Source organism: Neurospora tetraspora (genome assembly GCF_033439725.1).
Source record: "Neurospora tetraspora strain CBS 560.94 chromosome Unknown B0H65scaffold_6, whole genome shotgun sequence".
In the NCBI taxonomy this organism is placed as follows: Eukaryota; Fungi; Ascomycota; class Sordariomycetes; order Sordariales; family Sordariaceae; genus Neurospora; species Neurospora tetraspora.
Genome location: NW_026944388.1, coordinates 2,259,816 through 2,272,786, shown reverse-complemented (window position 1 = coordinate 2,272,786; position 12,971 = coordinate 2,259,816). Strand labels below are relative to the sequence as shown.

Here is a 12,971-nt window from a genome sequence, read left to right as displayed (position 1 = left end):
CCTGGAGGCTTCAAGCTGGACAAAACCCACGGCACCATCATGTGTTATTCTCGATGAGAAGCCCGGCAGAGTATCTGTTTTGACCGAATTTGACATTGAATATTCGCTCGCTTTCAGCCGATCAGCTTCCATATTTACCAAGCATCAACCAACACACATCCGTTCAGCATAGAGTTCAGCATACGTAGAGGTACTACTCACCTTAACGTACGCTCAACAAACATTCGTTTCTAGCACCTGCACCCACCAACAATAATTATCACAGACTTCGAGTAACAGAAGATGTGAACGCCACCTTCACTTCCCACTATCCAAGAGCTATCAGATACTTATTAATCTGCTCCTCACTCGCCAATGCCAACGAACAGGACTTTCAAATGACGACACTGACCTTTATAAACCCCAACCTCGCTCACAATGTCCTCCCTTCCCAGTACCCAACCACAACAACCCCCTCCGCGCCGACCCCTCAACATCCAACGGAGACCCTCGACAAGAACCCGAGACACAAACCCACCAAAACCACCTTCCCGCTCTTCATCCTTTTCCTTCAGCAACCGTACCTCATTCTCATCCATCGACTCAGCCATTCACACCCACCACCGTGATCCAACCTCCAAATCCAAATCAAGATCCAACAGCAGCGGCGGCGGCGGCATCCATAACCCAGTCCCCACCACCACCACCACCGCAGCGACCAGCACCCTACCTCCAGAACAACAACAATCATTCACCTGCACCTTCTGCTGGCGCCTCTACCCTTCCTCCGATCGGCACATGTTCCATCGCAGCAGCACCTCTAATGGAAGAGGCACAGGCAGCTGGAAAAAAGAAGCACCAAGACCAGCCTGCCCCCCCTGCTACCGCGCCATAATCGATCTGTCCATCTACTGGGTGTGCGGCGAAGTAGTCGTGCGCGGAGAGGAGTGCGTGAGTCTGGGCTGGTGTTTCTGGCATAGAGCTTGTTATGGGTGTTTGTTGTGCGGGAATAAGAGGGTGGTGAGACCGCCGGGGGTGGGGGTTGGGGTTGGGGAGGGTTTTGGGGATGCCCGGACGGGGGAGAATAATGATGGAAAGAAGGGGGGAAGGGAGTTGGAGATGTTGGGAAGGAAAAGGGGGAGGGAAATTGATCAGGTGCCGCTTTGTAAGGGATGTTTGGTTGAGGTTGAGGGAAAGGGGCTTGGGCTTGGGGATGAGGAGGAGAGGGAGAAGGTGGTTGTGAAGAAAGGGTTGGAGAGGATTGATAGAGTGGATGGAGGGTTGACGAGACGGAGGTGGGAGATGAAGGAGGGGGAGAAGGAGAAGGAGAAGGAGGAAAAGAAGATTGGGGATGGCGGTAAGGGTGGTCTATTGCCGTTGAGGAGGGGGGCAGTCGATGACCGGTCTTTGACGAAGGACGAGATGGCTTCAAGCCCTGGTTCTGATAAACCCGAGACTATCTACGTCAACATTTTTGACCCTGTTGGGCGAGAGGCGTTCAGACCTAGCTTGATGAAGTCGATTCCGGAGTGGATGCAGTCGGGAGCGCGGGAACATTTGGATCGCGAGGCCGGATCTTCATTACCTGTCAACTTGGATCATCAAAAACTCAGAGAACAAATGGCTGACCGCGCAAGCACAATATCGACGCCGCGACCCATTAGCCAAGGCTTATCAGAGACTTCGTCCACTGCTACGGTTATTCAAACACCACCTCAGCCGACAGCTTCTCGCGCTGCGTCAACCCGTCGACGATCCGGCGCAATCTCGCCCCGAGCGACAAGCCCAACGCCATCCATTGATGCTATATCCAGGGCTTCCTCAGTCCGCACCGGAACTTCCTTCGTGAGCGAGCAACCGCTCGTCGTCCCCTCCATGTCCTCCAACCATCCCAAAGAGACAACCAAGGGCCCAGCCAAAGACACCAGAGACTCATGGCTCTCAACGGACTCCAACGTCTCCTCCAACCCGAATACCTCCTCCTACAACAACAATCAGCCGGAAACCCTCTCCCGTCCCTCCGCCGTCCGAAGCGTCGCCACCATCTTCGAAAGAGGCATCGCAAGCAAAGACCAGCGCCACACACCCGTAAACCAACCGCTCCCTCTCCTACGCATCCTCCAACAGCCCTACCGTCCACTAACTCCCACCCGCTCCGACACGAGTCTTTCCTCTTCTTCTCCTCACCTTCAGCCAAACAACCTAGCAACACGACCGCAAAGAGCTCAGACCCATGAGCTTGGTGCAGCAAGTCTGCCGAAACCAATCCAGATCTTGAGAAGTGGCCAGGCAGGAAAACAATCACAGATAAACCGAATGGGTTCTGCGACGGTGTCGATTCCAGTTGTGTCAACTAGCTCCGAGTATCTGGAGCGGTATCAACCTGTCAAGGCTTCTACAATTTTTCTTTCTTCTTCCTCCCCGGCACAGGGGGCTCGGTCGTCGGTACGCTCGATTCGGGCGGGTGGACCGGGAGTGAGCGCAATCACGAGGGGGTGGGAGGGTCAACTCAGTAACACATCTTCGTCGGGAGAAACTGAGAGAGGGGACTTGGCAAAACGGCTTCCGGTGTACTCGACTTCTCAACCACCATCGTCTTTTGTGCAGTCTTCGTACACAAAAGAGGGACAGACAACTTCTATCCGGAGGTCTGTGTCCCATTCCATACGCCAGGAAGGGGCTCTTGATGAGGGACAAGTGAGAATGGGCCAGTCTTCACCATCGGAGACGTATACAAATGGTCAGGGGCAGATAACCATCCGCCGGTCGATCTCGCACTCTCTCCGCCGTGAGGGAGCTCATGATCAAGGACAAAGTCACCACTTCACATCCCAACCTCAGTCACCCAAACCTCAGTCACCAACTCTGCCGTCGAGACGCCTACCATACAGTAGTTCACCCAACAGTCCACCCAACGGTCCCAACGGCCCCACTGCCCCGATACCCCTAAACTTCACCGTACAAAAAAGATTCGTAAAAAGGAATAACAGCACAAAGGGCGGACCAACCATTGGGGGGTCGGTGGTAACGGCTTCTTCAATCACGGGGACCGAAGGAGCGGCCTCTACGTCGTCGGAGTCTTCGCCCGGGATGGGGACGGGGACAGGGACGGGGACTGGGGAGGAAAAAGGAGGAGGAGGAGGAGGAGGTTCAGGTCTCTCAAGGGGCAATAATTGGACGCGGACTCGGACGCCGAGTGCTGCAGGGAATGCAACAACTTCGGGTACTGGTACTGGTAGTACTCCTGTGATGTTTGGGGTGGTGCCAGTGAAGACGCTGTCGAAACGGAGGAGTGGTGTGCATGCTGAGTTGAAGAGGTTGTTTGGACGGCAGTAAAGTAAAGTAGATTGGCGTTGATGAACGTGACCGGACCGGGCAGTGATTACAAGATGCATTAGTTTGAGTATTAATACTGGTAGATTAGCTCATGACATTGATACGAGTTCGACGTCATTGCTTCTCGCTTCTTTCATCTCCTCGACGTCTGGTGGTGATGACATCCGTGGAGTTACATACCAGCCTCGTGCCCCCTCCTTATAGCATTACCAATCATGTATACACACTATAAGCCATCTACAGGCTTTACAAGTAGACAGAGATGTTTCTGTGCAAACACGCAAACAAATTCGAGCAGTGTCCTCGATTGTGGTGGTGGTGATCACTATCATCATCGTCCCCCACCAACGAATTGAGCATTGGTACATAGGCATCAAATCACAAACTGTGTATAATAACAAGTAAGGGCGTGTGGCTCAGTTGGTAGAGCGTTCGCTTAGCATACTTATAACATTCTTATCTTCAGATTGTGAACCTTGTATGCGAAAGGTCCTGGGTTCGATTCCCAGCTCGTCCAATTCTTTTTTGCAATTTTCTTCCCCTTTTGGCCCCACTACTAGTTAGCATGTGTGTTGTTGGGTTGATCTTTGTTCTTTTTGGTATTACAACAGTCCTTGGATGAGGAAGAACGAGAGGGAGGTTGCACTGCCCTTTGCTTACCTATCTACCGGCCGGCTGGTGATGTGATTTCTGGCTTGGAAATTATTCACTGGTTTCGCTTTTAACTCTCGCATCAGGAATGGGCAATTATGAAATCTTTGTATTCCCTTGAAGCTCAAAAGCCCCCTTCTTGATAAGCATTCCACCTTAAGTCCATACTGTGCCTCCTATCCATGATCCTTCATAGAGAACCTTTATGCGCATGCTATGTATGCCACGATAACCCCGTTGCCTCAAGCAAACCAACTCAAAACGCCTGATCCCTTTTGTCCTTTGTTTCTTGAACGCCCATACCCAACAAAACAACCATGTAAGCCCTCACATGCATCCACGAGGCCCAGATTAGCAATTGGAAAGGAACCGCCGGCGGCTACTGATCACAGCCACACTTCCTTCCTCTTTCGCTGTGGTTGGAATCGTCACCGTCTCTCCCAGTTGGCCGTCCACATCGTCCACACCTCACTCTTTTGAATCCCATGCTGCTGGGAGCATCCAGCGATGCACCCTCCTACTGCCCGCCTTGCTGCCCTTGTCCCTGCTGTCCCTCACCAACACTCAAACTCCCCACCACCCCCTCCCTCGCCCTCTCCTCGCTCCCCTCCGCCGGCCCCGGCCCCCCAGTAGCCTCCACCACCCTCCTCACATCCTCCCTCAACTCGGGCAACGCCGCCTCCATCTCGCCCGCGAGAATATCCCGGAAATCCCTAAAGGCGTGCATCTTGCCCCGCATCAGCTGGTTGCTCCTACGCACCAGCTCGATGAACTCGCGCGTGTACACGTCCGGGTTCCTTCCGTTCTCGACATAGGTAATCAGCGGGATCGGAATCCCTGGGTTTTGCGGGCCCGGCTGGTGTAAATGGGGGGCGTAAGGGTTGTGCGTGCTGTTGAAGGTGGAGGCGAATTGGGCGGCTTCGGCGCGTTCGAGTTCGGTGGTTCCCTGTTGTCCATTTGAAGAAGGGTTGTTGAGGCCTCCGCCCGAGGGGGAGGAGGGGGAGGAAGGGAGGAGGGTCGCGGTGCGGTAGACGGAGAGGAGGGAGGCGTCGAGAGTTTGGAGGGATTGTGCGATGACGTCGCGCGAGGAGGGGTGGCCGCCGCCGCCGCTGGCTCGTGAGTTGTTGGTTGGGGTGTTGTTGTTGCTCGAGGAAGGGTTGGTGTCGTATTGGGAGACTTGGACCATGAGGTTTAGGAGGTCTTGGATTACGTTTTTGACGGACTCTGTTGGTGGAGGAAGGGGGGTTAGTCAAAAGATGTCGTGGATGGGAGGTGGGAATGGGGAGGGGAAGAGACGCACCCTGCGCCTCTTGGTGGGTGGCGGTTACGGGCGCCATTGCGAGTTAGTTGTCTGCGAATGAATGTTTTGAAAATGAAGTTAGGTTGCTATGGTCGCCCGGATGGATGGTAGCGGTTTGAAAGACATTGGTTTCTTTGCGTTGATGTGGCAGCTCTCTGCTCCAACGTTGAAGGAAAAGTTGTTGGATTGGGGAAAGAGACGGCGAGGCTGTCGAGCTACAGAGGTGACGTTCTATAATGTGGGTCAGGGCACCCAATATGCAGAGGTGATTCGTTATCGGACGTGCTAGGCTTATCAACGAACATGTGAAGGTCAATCCGGCTTCGGTTTACAACTTTTGGAAAATCATCAGCTAGGATAGAATATAAACAAGAGTATCCGTGCTAATAGCGAAAGTTTATAACGGTGATATCTTTCCGCTGTTTCATCTGCTGTCTCAACGGCCGTTGTGTCGCTGTGGTAACAAAGTCACACACAGCAGCCCACCACAAAACACTTCTCATACTTGGTTATTTCGACATACAAAAACAAGGTGATACGGTCATCGATGACTTCAACAAAATAAATTATTGTAGGTTCTGTGACCCAATATAGTGTGTGTATGTCTAAGTAAAGGTTTTGAACCGCCTTTTAGTATTCTACGCATCGCAATGCAGCCCAACCCAACCGACTTATGCTTCCTTTTTTCCTTTGGTTTCTTCCTTCAATAAACTCCAACAAAGTAAAACAGATATACCCTTTCAACTGTCCTTTTCCCACTTCAAAATTACTCGTACACTATCCCTATAGATCCCTCACAACAGACATTTTGACTCAGACTCTGCCTTCTCCTAGTCTTGCAAAGCCTTGAGCGCCTGGTTAAGTGGCACAATCCTCAAACTCCTTCCTCTCCTCAACCCCGGGCCTTGTTGACCCTGGCCAGCTTGTCCCGGGGCCTGACTCATAATACTAGAGTTGCTGAAGCTCCTGACACTTCCTGGGCTCCTAACGTCGGCAGGAGGGCTGCCACCGCCAACACTTACGTTGCTACCAAGGTGATTCATAATGGTGGGGCTGAGAGAGTCCGACCACTTGCGGAACACGCTCTTGAGATCGCGAGGGATACCCTCCAGCACGACCGTGGAGATGGGGACAAAGGGACGGTCTTCCATGCCGGCGGCGAGGATGGAGTATTCCTGGGCGAAGTCGAGGGCGTTGTGGAAGGAGGCGTATTGGTGCTGGGAGCGGGCACCGACGATGATGTACATTTCGAAGAAGGCGTCGAGAATGTAGATGTTTGTGGGGAGGAGGTCTGTTTGTTTGAAAGGAGAGATCTCGACGATCTGTTGTTGCGTTAGTGCATGTTAAACTGAGGGACAAACAAGGTCACAATAAGAACTCACCTGATCCTTGCCAGAGGCATTGGCATTCGAACAAAACAGTCTCCCACAGTACTTCTCATAGTTTGGCTTCAACCTCCAATGATCCGCGCTCATCGGTCGGACTCCCGGTCCCTCACCCCCAAAGATATCCCTCCAGAAGCTCTCCGGCTCGAATCCTTCCTCAATCTCTTCCAGCTCGCCCATCAGGCTCAAGTCCATACCAACGAGCCTAGCACAGCCAAGCTCATCCACATCCGACCCCTTACCCTTCCACAAGCAGCACTTGCCCTGCTGAGTGATCAGGTAAGGGAAACCAGAGCACAGGCTCGAAGGCGCAAAGTCTACCTCATCAAACGCCACCTGTCCAAGGAAGCGTCTGCCACAGAACATGGTTTGCGCGAGCGAGTCAAACTTATTGCTGGAACCGCGACGAATGATGACAATGCCGCCTAGCGCCTGCATGAACTCGCTGGTCTCCTTGCCCTGCATCATCTTGACCAACTTGCCACCAAACGCTCTAGCCTCACGCGTGGCAAACAGTTGGGCGTCGTCAACGGCGGCCTCAGGAACCTCGTCGCCGACCCAGAAGTACACCTCGCTCACCTTCTTGCCCGATTCGTTGGTGAAAGTGTGCGTGCAGAGGTACATTTCCCGCTCAAAAAGAATACGTTCGCGGTGGGCGGGAACGGGCAGCTTCTTGCCATCGGCGGCGAACTGGTAAAGCTGAGCGCGCTGGGTTTGAATGCGGAAGCCAGGGTTTGGCCGCCGCATGATCACGTCGGCGGCGTCGGCCATGTAGCGACGGCGAGGACGCTCAGTGCCAAAGAAGTCACTCAACAGTGCCTGGGCATCTGAACCGTATTTTGATGCCGACCTCGTATGTCGAAGACCACGTGGCTGTTGCGGAGTTTGTTGGTGTTGGGGTGACTGTGGCTGCTGCTGCTGCGGCTGCTGCGGCTGCTGCTGAGCTTGCTGCTGAGGTTGTTGCTGAGGTTGTGGCTGAAAGTCGAACTTGGGGAGAAAAGGAAGCGGGATGCTGTCCTTACGGGGCACAGGAGGAGCTTCGGCCTCTGGGGTCGCGGGTAACGGCCTAGCACCCTTGGGAGGGAGCTTTGGTGGCGGCGGGGACTGCATCTCTGGCTGAGGCTGGGGCTCTGGGGTAGGGGCCTGTTCAGGGACGGAAGGTCTACGGGATGAAGTGAAGGATGGGCTCGATAGTGCAGTAAGAGGCAGCCTTGGTGGTAGCTCCGTTCTAGGCTCGGGAGTTGGCGTCTTGATGAGACCACGAGGAGGAAGAGATGTGGTCGTAGCGGCAGCCGGCTCGGTCGGGGGAGGCGAAGTAGGTTCCGTGGTTACTTGAGGCAGACCCGCGTTAGCACCGCCTCCAAATAGCGCAGAGCCAGCCTTGACGGACACGACTGGTTCCGAGTCGACCATGGTGTCTTTTACCGGCGAGACGTCCTTCGTTGACGAAGTCCGAGGAAAATCGGGAAGAGCCCGTTGTTTGACAGGGGAAGACGGCCGTGAAGTCTTTTCAGTTTCGGGATTAAGGATCGGCTGGGTCTGCTCATCAAGGAACCTAGACATTCTCTTCATATCAAGCTTTCTTGGGGAGGGAGACTGAGCAGCCATGTCTGCCTCAGGCTCCACCGGCTTCATTTGCTGGCCGGCTGTGGCAAGAGCAGCCAGTTGCTCTTGAACAATTGACTTTGCGCGAGAACGTCCCCTGATCGATGTAGGCGTTGAGGGAGCTGCTTCCGCAGCAGCCTCAGAGGGCTTTTGACTGGCCGCAGCTAAAGCGGCAATTTGCTCGTGGACCTTGGTGGATTTCGAACGGGTATGTCCCATCGCAGGTCGAACAGGCGAGGTCTCCGCACTACGCTCACTCGGCTCTGCCTTCATTTTGTTCACAAATGCAGCCGCCTGCTCCTGTACCTTGGACTTGGAGCGGGTATGGCCGAGCGCCGGCCGCACGGGCGACTGGGCAACCGGCCCCTTGATAGGTTCGGCAGCTTCTGATGGTTGCCGGTTCAGTGTCGTGAACAGAGCTGCTTGCTCGTGGACCTTTGACTTGGAACGAGTATGGCCCAGAGCCGGGCGAACAGGTGACGCAGAAGCCACCTCGTTCTTGGGCTCGGCGGATTCTGAAGGCTGCTGATTCAGGGCGGCGAACACGGTAGCTTGCTCAAGAACCTTCGTAGCTGAACGGCCGCGAGTCTTTGTAGGTGAACGGGAGGGAAGATCAGCAGTGTTGGGCTGTTCAGCCGGCTTAGGCTCCTCCGCCACCTTTGTCTTGAAGGAGTTGACGAGGTCGGCAACACTCCCAGAGGGTTGTTGCCTGTGGCTTTGCACAGACGCTCTAGAGTCAACACGAGTGATAAACTCTGGCTTTGGCATAGTCGGCGTGACCTGCTTCTCCTCGATAGGAGAAGAAACAGCCTCCTTCGCAGCAGGCGGTGACTCTACTACAGGTGTTTCCTCGGTCTCCTCAGCTGGCTTAAGAACGGAAGTCGGCGCCTTTCTCCTAGGTCCACGGGCACGATTCTTCGTCATGTGCGTCAACTGGGGTGCAGGCTTGGGCGTAGCATCCTCTTCAACTGCCCCAGATCCCTTACTAGCCCCTGAAGCCGCTGCCGGAGGGCCTTTGGCCAACATTCCCGCCAAGGCAGGGTTGAACCTGTCGGCTAAGCCGCCCACCTTGCTCAGACGTCCTGGAACATTGACTGCCTTGGGCGTTGTGGATTGCACCTCGTTTGTAGCAGAAGCTTCCTTGTCCAGGCTAGTGGTAGGCTTTGGTGCTATCTGAGCTGCAATGTCAGTAAGTTCTCGCTTCTTGGGAGACAAAAGGCCCGTCCGGTCAAAGTCCAGGATGCTGCCTGGAGAAGCTACACTCGGCGACGTGACCGAAGAAGCAGAGCTTGGTAGATCGACCGACTTGGAGGAAAAGCTTCCGGAGCGACCGAGTTCCAGTCTCCTGGCAAGCGCCTCAGGAATTGACTTCTCGCTAACGACAGGGCTGGCGACTTTGGTGGGTGATTGGCCCTCCTGCTTGGCCTTCTGGAACTCCTCTTTCTTCTTGAGAATGGCCTCCTTGAGCTCATCTTTCCGTTCGCTCCTCATGGGACCTCCGGTTTGATTAAGCAGAGACTTTCCTCGTAGAATGTTGTCCTTGAGCGGGTCAGGAGCCACCCATTTCTCGGTCTTGGCCCTCCGAAGTTTGCCAAAGACGTTCTTGAGCTCATCCACTTCACCCTCGGCGCCTGCACCAGAAGAGGGTCGTGCACGCGACTTCAGATTCGCCCGGAAATCCTTCAAAACGGGGGTGGTGGCCTCTTCGGTGGTCGGTGTCTTTGCCACCAAAGATGCCGGATCTTCGCTTCCTCTCCTCAAGAGAGGGCTGACAAGATCGTTACGCAAGCCGCTCAATGCGGGCTTCTCTGCTGCAGGCGCACTAGTAGAGATGCTCAGACCGGGACCAGTAGAGGATTTGAGACCGGAGCCAACCGGGGTAGTCCGCATAAGTCCACCCGTTTTGACTTCAGTCTTCCTAAGAGGTACCGAGGCACTGCGCGAGAGATCAACGCTGGTGTTACCGGTCTTCTGCGCCTTAGCCTTGTTCAACTCGACCATCCAGGCCGGCTGGTTGGCGTTGGGGGCTGGCTTGGTCTTTGGCGACTCGGGCTTGTTTAGAGCAGCCTCAAGCCAGCTCGATGACTTGGAGGGGCTCCACCTCCTGGGATCCATTGTCTTTGAGGGACTGACGGGTACCGACGTGTTCTCCTCCTCGCCGCCTTCTGTGCTAGTCTCTTTGATTTCGGTCGTAGACGGTTGTGGGGTGATGCTAAGCGGAGCGGGAGTGACTGGTCTATCTTCTCCATGGCTCGAGACGGGTCTTGAAGCTGGTCGTAATGCCGACGTAGAGTTAGAATCGTCCTGGGTTGGAACATCGGGCTGAGCGTCCTGCTTGGTGGGACTGCCTAATTGAGAACCCAAGAGACTGTTGCGATTCGAGGCAGTTGATTCAGCACGCGCTAGGCCTGCCGAGTTCACGCTCCACCGCTTTACACTATCGGAGCGCTTCATCATGGCACTCTGTACAAAACCACCCAAGCCCTTGGTAGGAGAGCCGGATCTTGGAGTGGCAGGCGAGGCACGGCTGTTGGGAGACATCATCGACAGGCGATTAGAAGGCGGCTCAGGCTCGTCTTGGGTGGCATCTCCAGTTGGAGGGTCCAGACGCGGTGCGCTGGTAATCAGGGGAGAATTGAGCAAGCTCTGACGGGAGGGCGTCGTCTCTGGTTCTGTAGGGGTAGGGGCATTCGCACTGGCGTCTTGGGCCATGCCGGGAAGCTGGGTGCGCGACAAGTCGGAGGCGTCGACGATATCCTCATCTGTTTGTGATTGTGGTGGCTGTTCCTCTGTGGGAGAGGTTATGGCGGCGTTTGCCCGAGTGGCGGCCGCATTCTCAGCAGCGAAAACAGACAACGGTCGAGTCTTGGGTCGCTCAGAAGCTTGAGATGTAGGGCGCCTCTGCCAGGAGAGGGGACGGGCAGAGGGCATGGCAGCCGAAGGGGAGGTGAGGATTTGGCTCGATCGCTTGCTTGGTTCGGACGAGTCAAAGGGCGACGGCGATGAGGGCGACTCGTTCTCCTTTGTGGGCGAGGCCAGCGATAGGGGCTCCATGGTGTCGGATAGCTGGACAGAACGCGCTCGGGGGCTTCCAGTAGTTTCGTGTGCGGGCGAGGACAGGTCTACGCCATCGGGGGGCAGAATGGTGCTGGCAATGCTAGCAATGCTTGCGCGGTGGTGGTGGCCGGTGGGGGTGTTTGCCGGAGACGATTTCTGAGGGGAAATGGACCTTGCGCGCTCTGTGAACATGGGACGAAAAATAAGTCAGACCTCATCAGTCAAGTCAAGCCTCGCATTCTCTTTGCATATTCGTTCATATGTGGTCACCCGTTGGCCCCGTATTTGGACTATCTTGTTATCAACAACAACAAGACCGCTCCGAACATTGGGCAACAACCAGCCCCTTTGACGAGCAGCAGCAGCAGCAGCAGCCCCTTGGACGTGTCTGCGTGTCGTGCGTGTATGTGCAACCTGAACCTCCTGACCTGATCCGATCCCCCGCCTACTTAGGACATGGAGAGAGAACAACAAAGGAGTTGTAGCAATGGTAGATAGATAGAATAGAGAACACACCTAGTCGCCTTGCTTGTCGCTCAGCCTTTTCCTGCAGTATCTTTTGTTCCAGCTCACGCGAGCGTGCCTCGTCTTCTTCCTCGCGTCTTCCCTTCAACAGCTCGACGGAGCGCAAAAAGTCGGAAACCTCGTCAGACATGTTGGCTGGCAACCTCCGGGGTACAAGGCCCAGGTATTAATTATAAACAAGTTATTAAAAGAACAGACCACTCCCAGCAGCACCAGCACATCCAGGCCGGTGCGTATGCAGATGAATAAGGAGCGGAACCGGGGCGACGCTTGACAGTGCGTGCTGCTGTCGCTTGCTGTCTGTCGCTATCTGTCGCTGTCTGATGTGGGCGGGAGCCGAGCGGTACGGACGAACGAACGAACGAACGAAAGGGGGCGCCGCCGGAAGGGAGCCGAAAGGAAGCGGAAGGGTACGAAAGGGGGGAGGAGGGGGGTGGATGGGCGGCCGAGAGAGGAGGTGTGGAGGGAAAAAGGGATGGAGCGATGTCCCGGGCACGCGGTCAGAAATGACGGCCGTCAGTTCAGATTGCTTGATGTCAACGAAATATGTACAATGAACAATCACCTCCTGGGCGGCTACAATGTGCTTCTTGGGAACTCCCACAAGGATGCACGCAAGGCACGAAAGCCGGGATGCACAGCGGGAGCGGGGCACACTTTCAACGAGCCTCCAATGAGTGGATCCGATGCCATCTGTGCAGCTGGTGCCCACTGCCTCGAGAGCGCCATCTCAGAGCGAGCAACAGCCGGCGACAGGGCTGCCCGTGCTGCCAAGCTCAGCCCAACGAGTCCAAGAAACCAAAATGCCCTCGTCCTTGTCGACCCAACAAGCAAGGCGCTACCGGCCTACTGCCCTCCACGTTTCATTTCATCAATCACTTCCTTGAAACACGTTGTTTGAGGCTCCCGTCAGCCGTTGCGGACTGTATATCCGTATCGAACTGGGAAGGTCGGATCGTGCATCGGAAATCCAATATAAACATGTCCATCACGGTCCCTTCATCGACAGGTACCAACTTGTTCAGTTTTGTCTCTATCCACTGTTGCCCATCACCGCTCATTGTTTGTGTACTCCACCTTTGATCGAATGCCCGTCTTTCTGGAAGACGCGGAACCTCAAGGGGATAAAAAGG

At 55.0% G+C, this 12,971-nt stretch overlaps 4 protein-coding genes and 1 non-coding gene across 5 annotated transcripts; 3 read left to right on the top strand and 2 right to left on the bottom strand.

Annotated features, from left to right (window-relative positions):
- The first annotated feature begins 523 nt into the window (after positions 1-523).
- Positions 524-3,596, top strand: B0H65DRAFT_578370 (uncharacterized protein). Its single transcript, XM_062830725.1, is given in 7 exon segments — positions 524-999; positions 1,116-1,134; positions 1,150-1,212; positions 1,225-1,336; positions 1,373-1,677; positions 1,699-2,952; positions 2,977-3,596. The coding sequence occupies 7 exon segments, from the start codon at positions 968-970 to the stop codon at positions 3,313-3,315; spliced, it is 2,124 nt and encodes a 707-aa protein (XP_062679535.1). The 5' UTR covers positions 524-967; the 3' UTR covers positions 3,316-3,596.
- A 124-nt stretch (positions 3,597-3,720) lies between these two features.
- Positions 3,721-3,832, top strand: B0H65DRAFT_t364. The gene has a single exon. It is a non-coding gene; the product is annotated as a tRNA-Ala (tRNA).
- A 223-nt stretch (positions 3,833-4,055) lies between these two features.
- B0H65DRAFT_472920 (mediator of RNA polymerase II transcription subunit 10) lies at positions 4,056-5,537 on the bottom strand. The gene is made up of 2 exons (XM_062827169.1): positions 5,267-5,537; positions 4,056-5,190 (listed from the first exon to the last, which is right to left on the bottom strand). Exons 1-2 carry the CDS (start codon positions 5,301-5,303, stop codon positions 4,484-4,486), a joined length of 744 nt encoding a protein of 247 aa, XP_062679534.1. The 5' UTR covers positions 5,304-5,537; the 3' UTR covers positions 4,056-4,483.
- Positions 5,538-5,814: 277 nt separating this feature from the next.
- B0H65DRAFT_472918 (uncharacterized protein) lies at positions 5,815-12,449 on the bottom strand. The gene is made up of 3 exons (XM_062827168.1): positions 11,830-12,449; positions 6,649-11,495; positions 5,815-6,588 (listed from the first exon to the last, which is right to left on the bottom strand). The coding sequence occupies exons 1-3, from the start codon at positions 11,966-11,968 to the stop codon at positions 6,097-6,099; spliced, it is 5,478 nt and encodes a 1,825-aa protein (XP_062679533.1). The 5' UTR covers positions 11,969-12,449; the 3' UTR covers positions 5,815-6,096.
- Positions 12,392-12,739, top strand: B0H65DRAFT_444586 (uncharacterized protein; the record flags this gene model as incomplete). Its single annotated transcript, XM_062825690.1, has 1 exon — positions 12,392-12,739. One exon carries the CDS (start codon positions 12,392-12,394, stop codon positions 12,737-12,739), a length of 348 nt encoding a protein of 115 aa, XP_062679532.1.
- Between the last annotated feature and the right edge of the window lie 232 nt (positions 12,740-12,971).

Bases quoted from the DNA above. Each gene is read 5' to 3' on its own strand.
- B0H65DRAFT_578370 (XM_062830725.1), top strand. From the start codon at position 968: ATGGGTGTTTGTTGTGCGGGAATAAGAGGGTG. The intron at 1,337-1,372 runs GTAAGGGTGGTC...GGAGGGGGGCAG, and splicing joins AAAGAAGATTGGGGATGGCG to TCGATGACCGGTCTTTGACG. The intron at 2,953-2,976 runs GTAAAAAGGAAT...AACAGCACAAAG, and splicing joins TCACCGTACAAAAAAGATTC to GGCGGACCAACCATTGGGGG.
- B0H65DRAFT_472920 (XM_062827169.1), bottom strand. From the start codon at position 5,303: ATGGCGCCCGTAACCGCCACCCACCAAGAGGCGCAGG. The intron at 5,191-5,266 runs GTGCGTCTCTTC...CTCCACCAACAG, and splicing joins CACCCACCAAGAGGCGCAGG to AGTCCGTCAAAAACGTAATC.
- B0H65DRAFT_472918 (XM_062827168.1), bottom strand. From the start codon at position 11,968: ATGTCTGACGAGGTTTCCGACTTTTTGCGCTCCGTCGAGCTGTTGAAG. The intron at 11,496-11,829 runs GTGTGTTCTCTA...CCATGTTCACAG, and splicing joins GCGACAAGCAAGGCGACTAG to AGCGCGCAAGGTCCATTTCC. The intron at 6,589-6,648 runs GTGAGTTCTTAT...ACGCAACAACAG, and splicing joins ATGCCTCTGGCAAGGATCAG to ATCGTCGAGATCTCTCCTTT.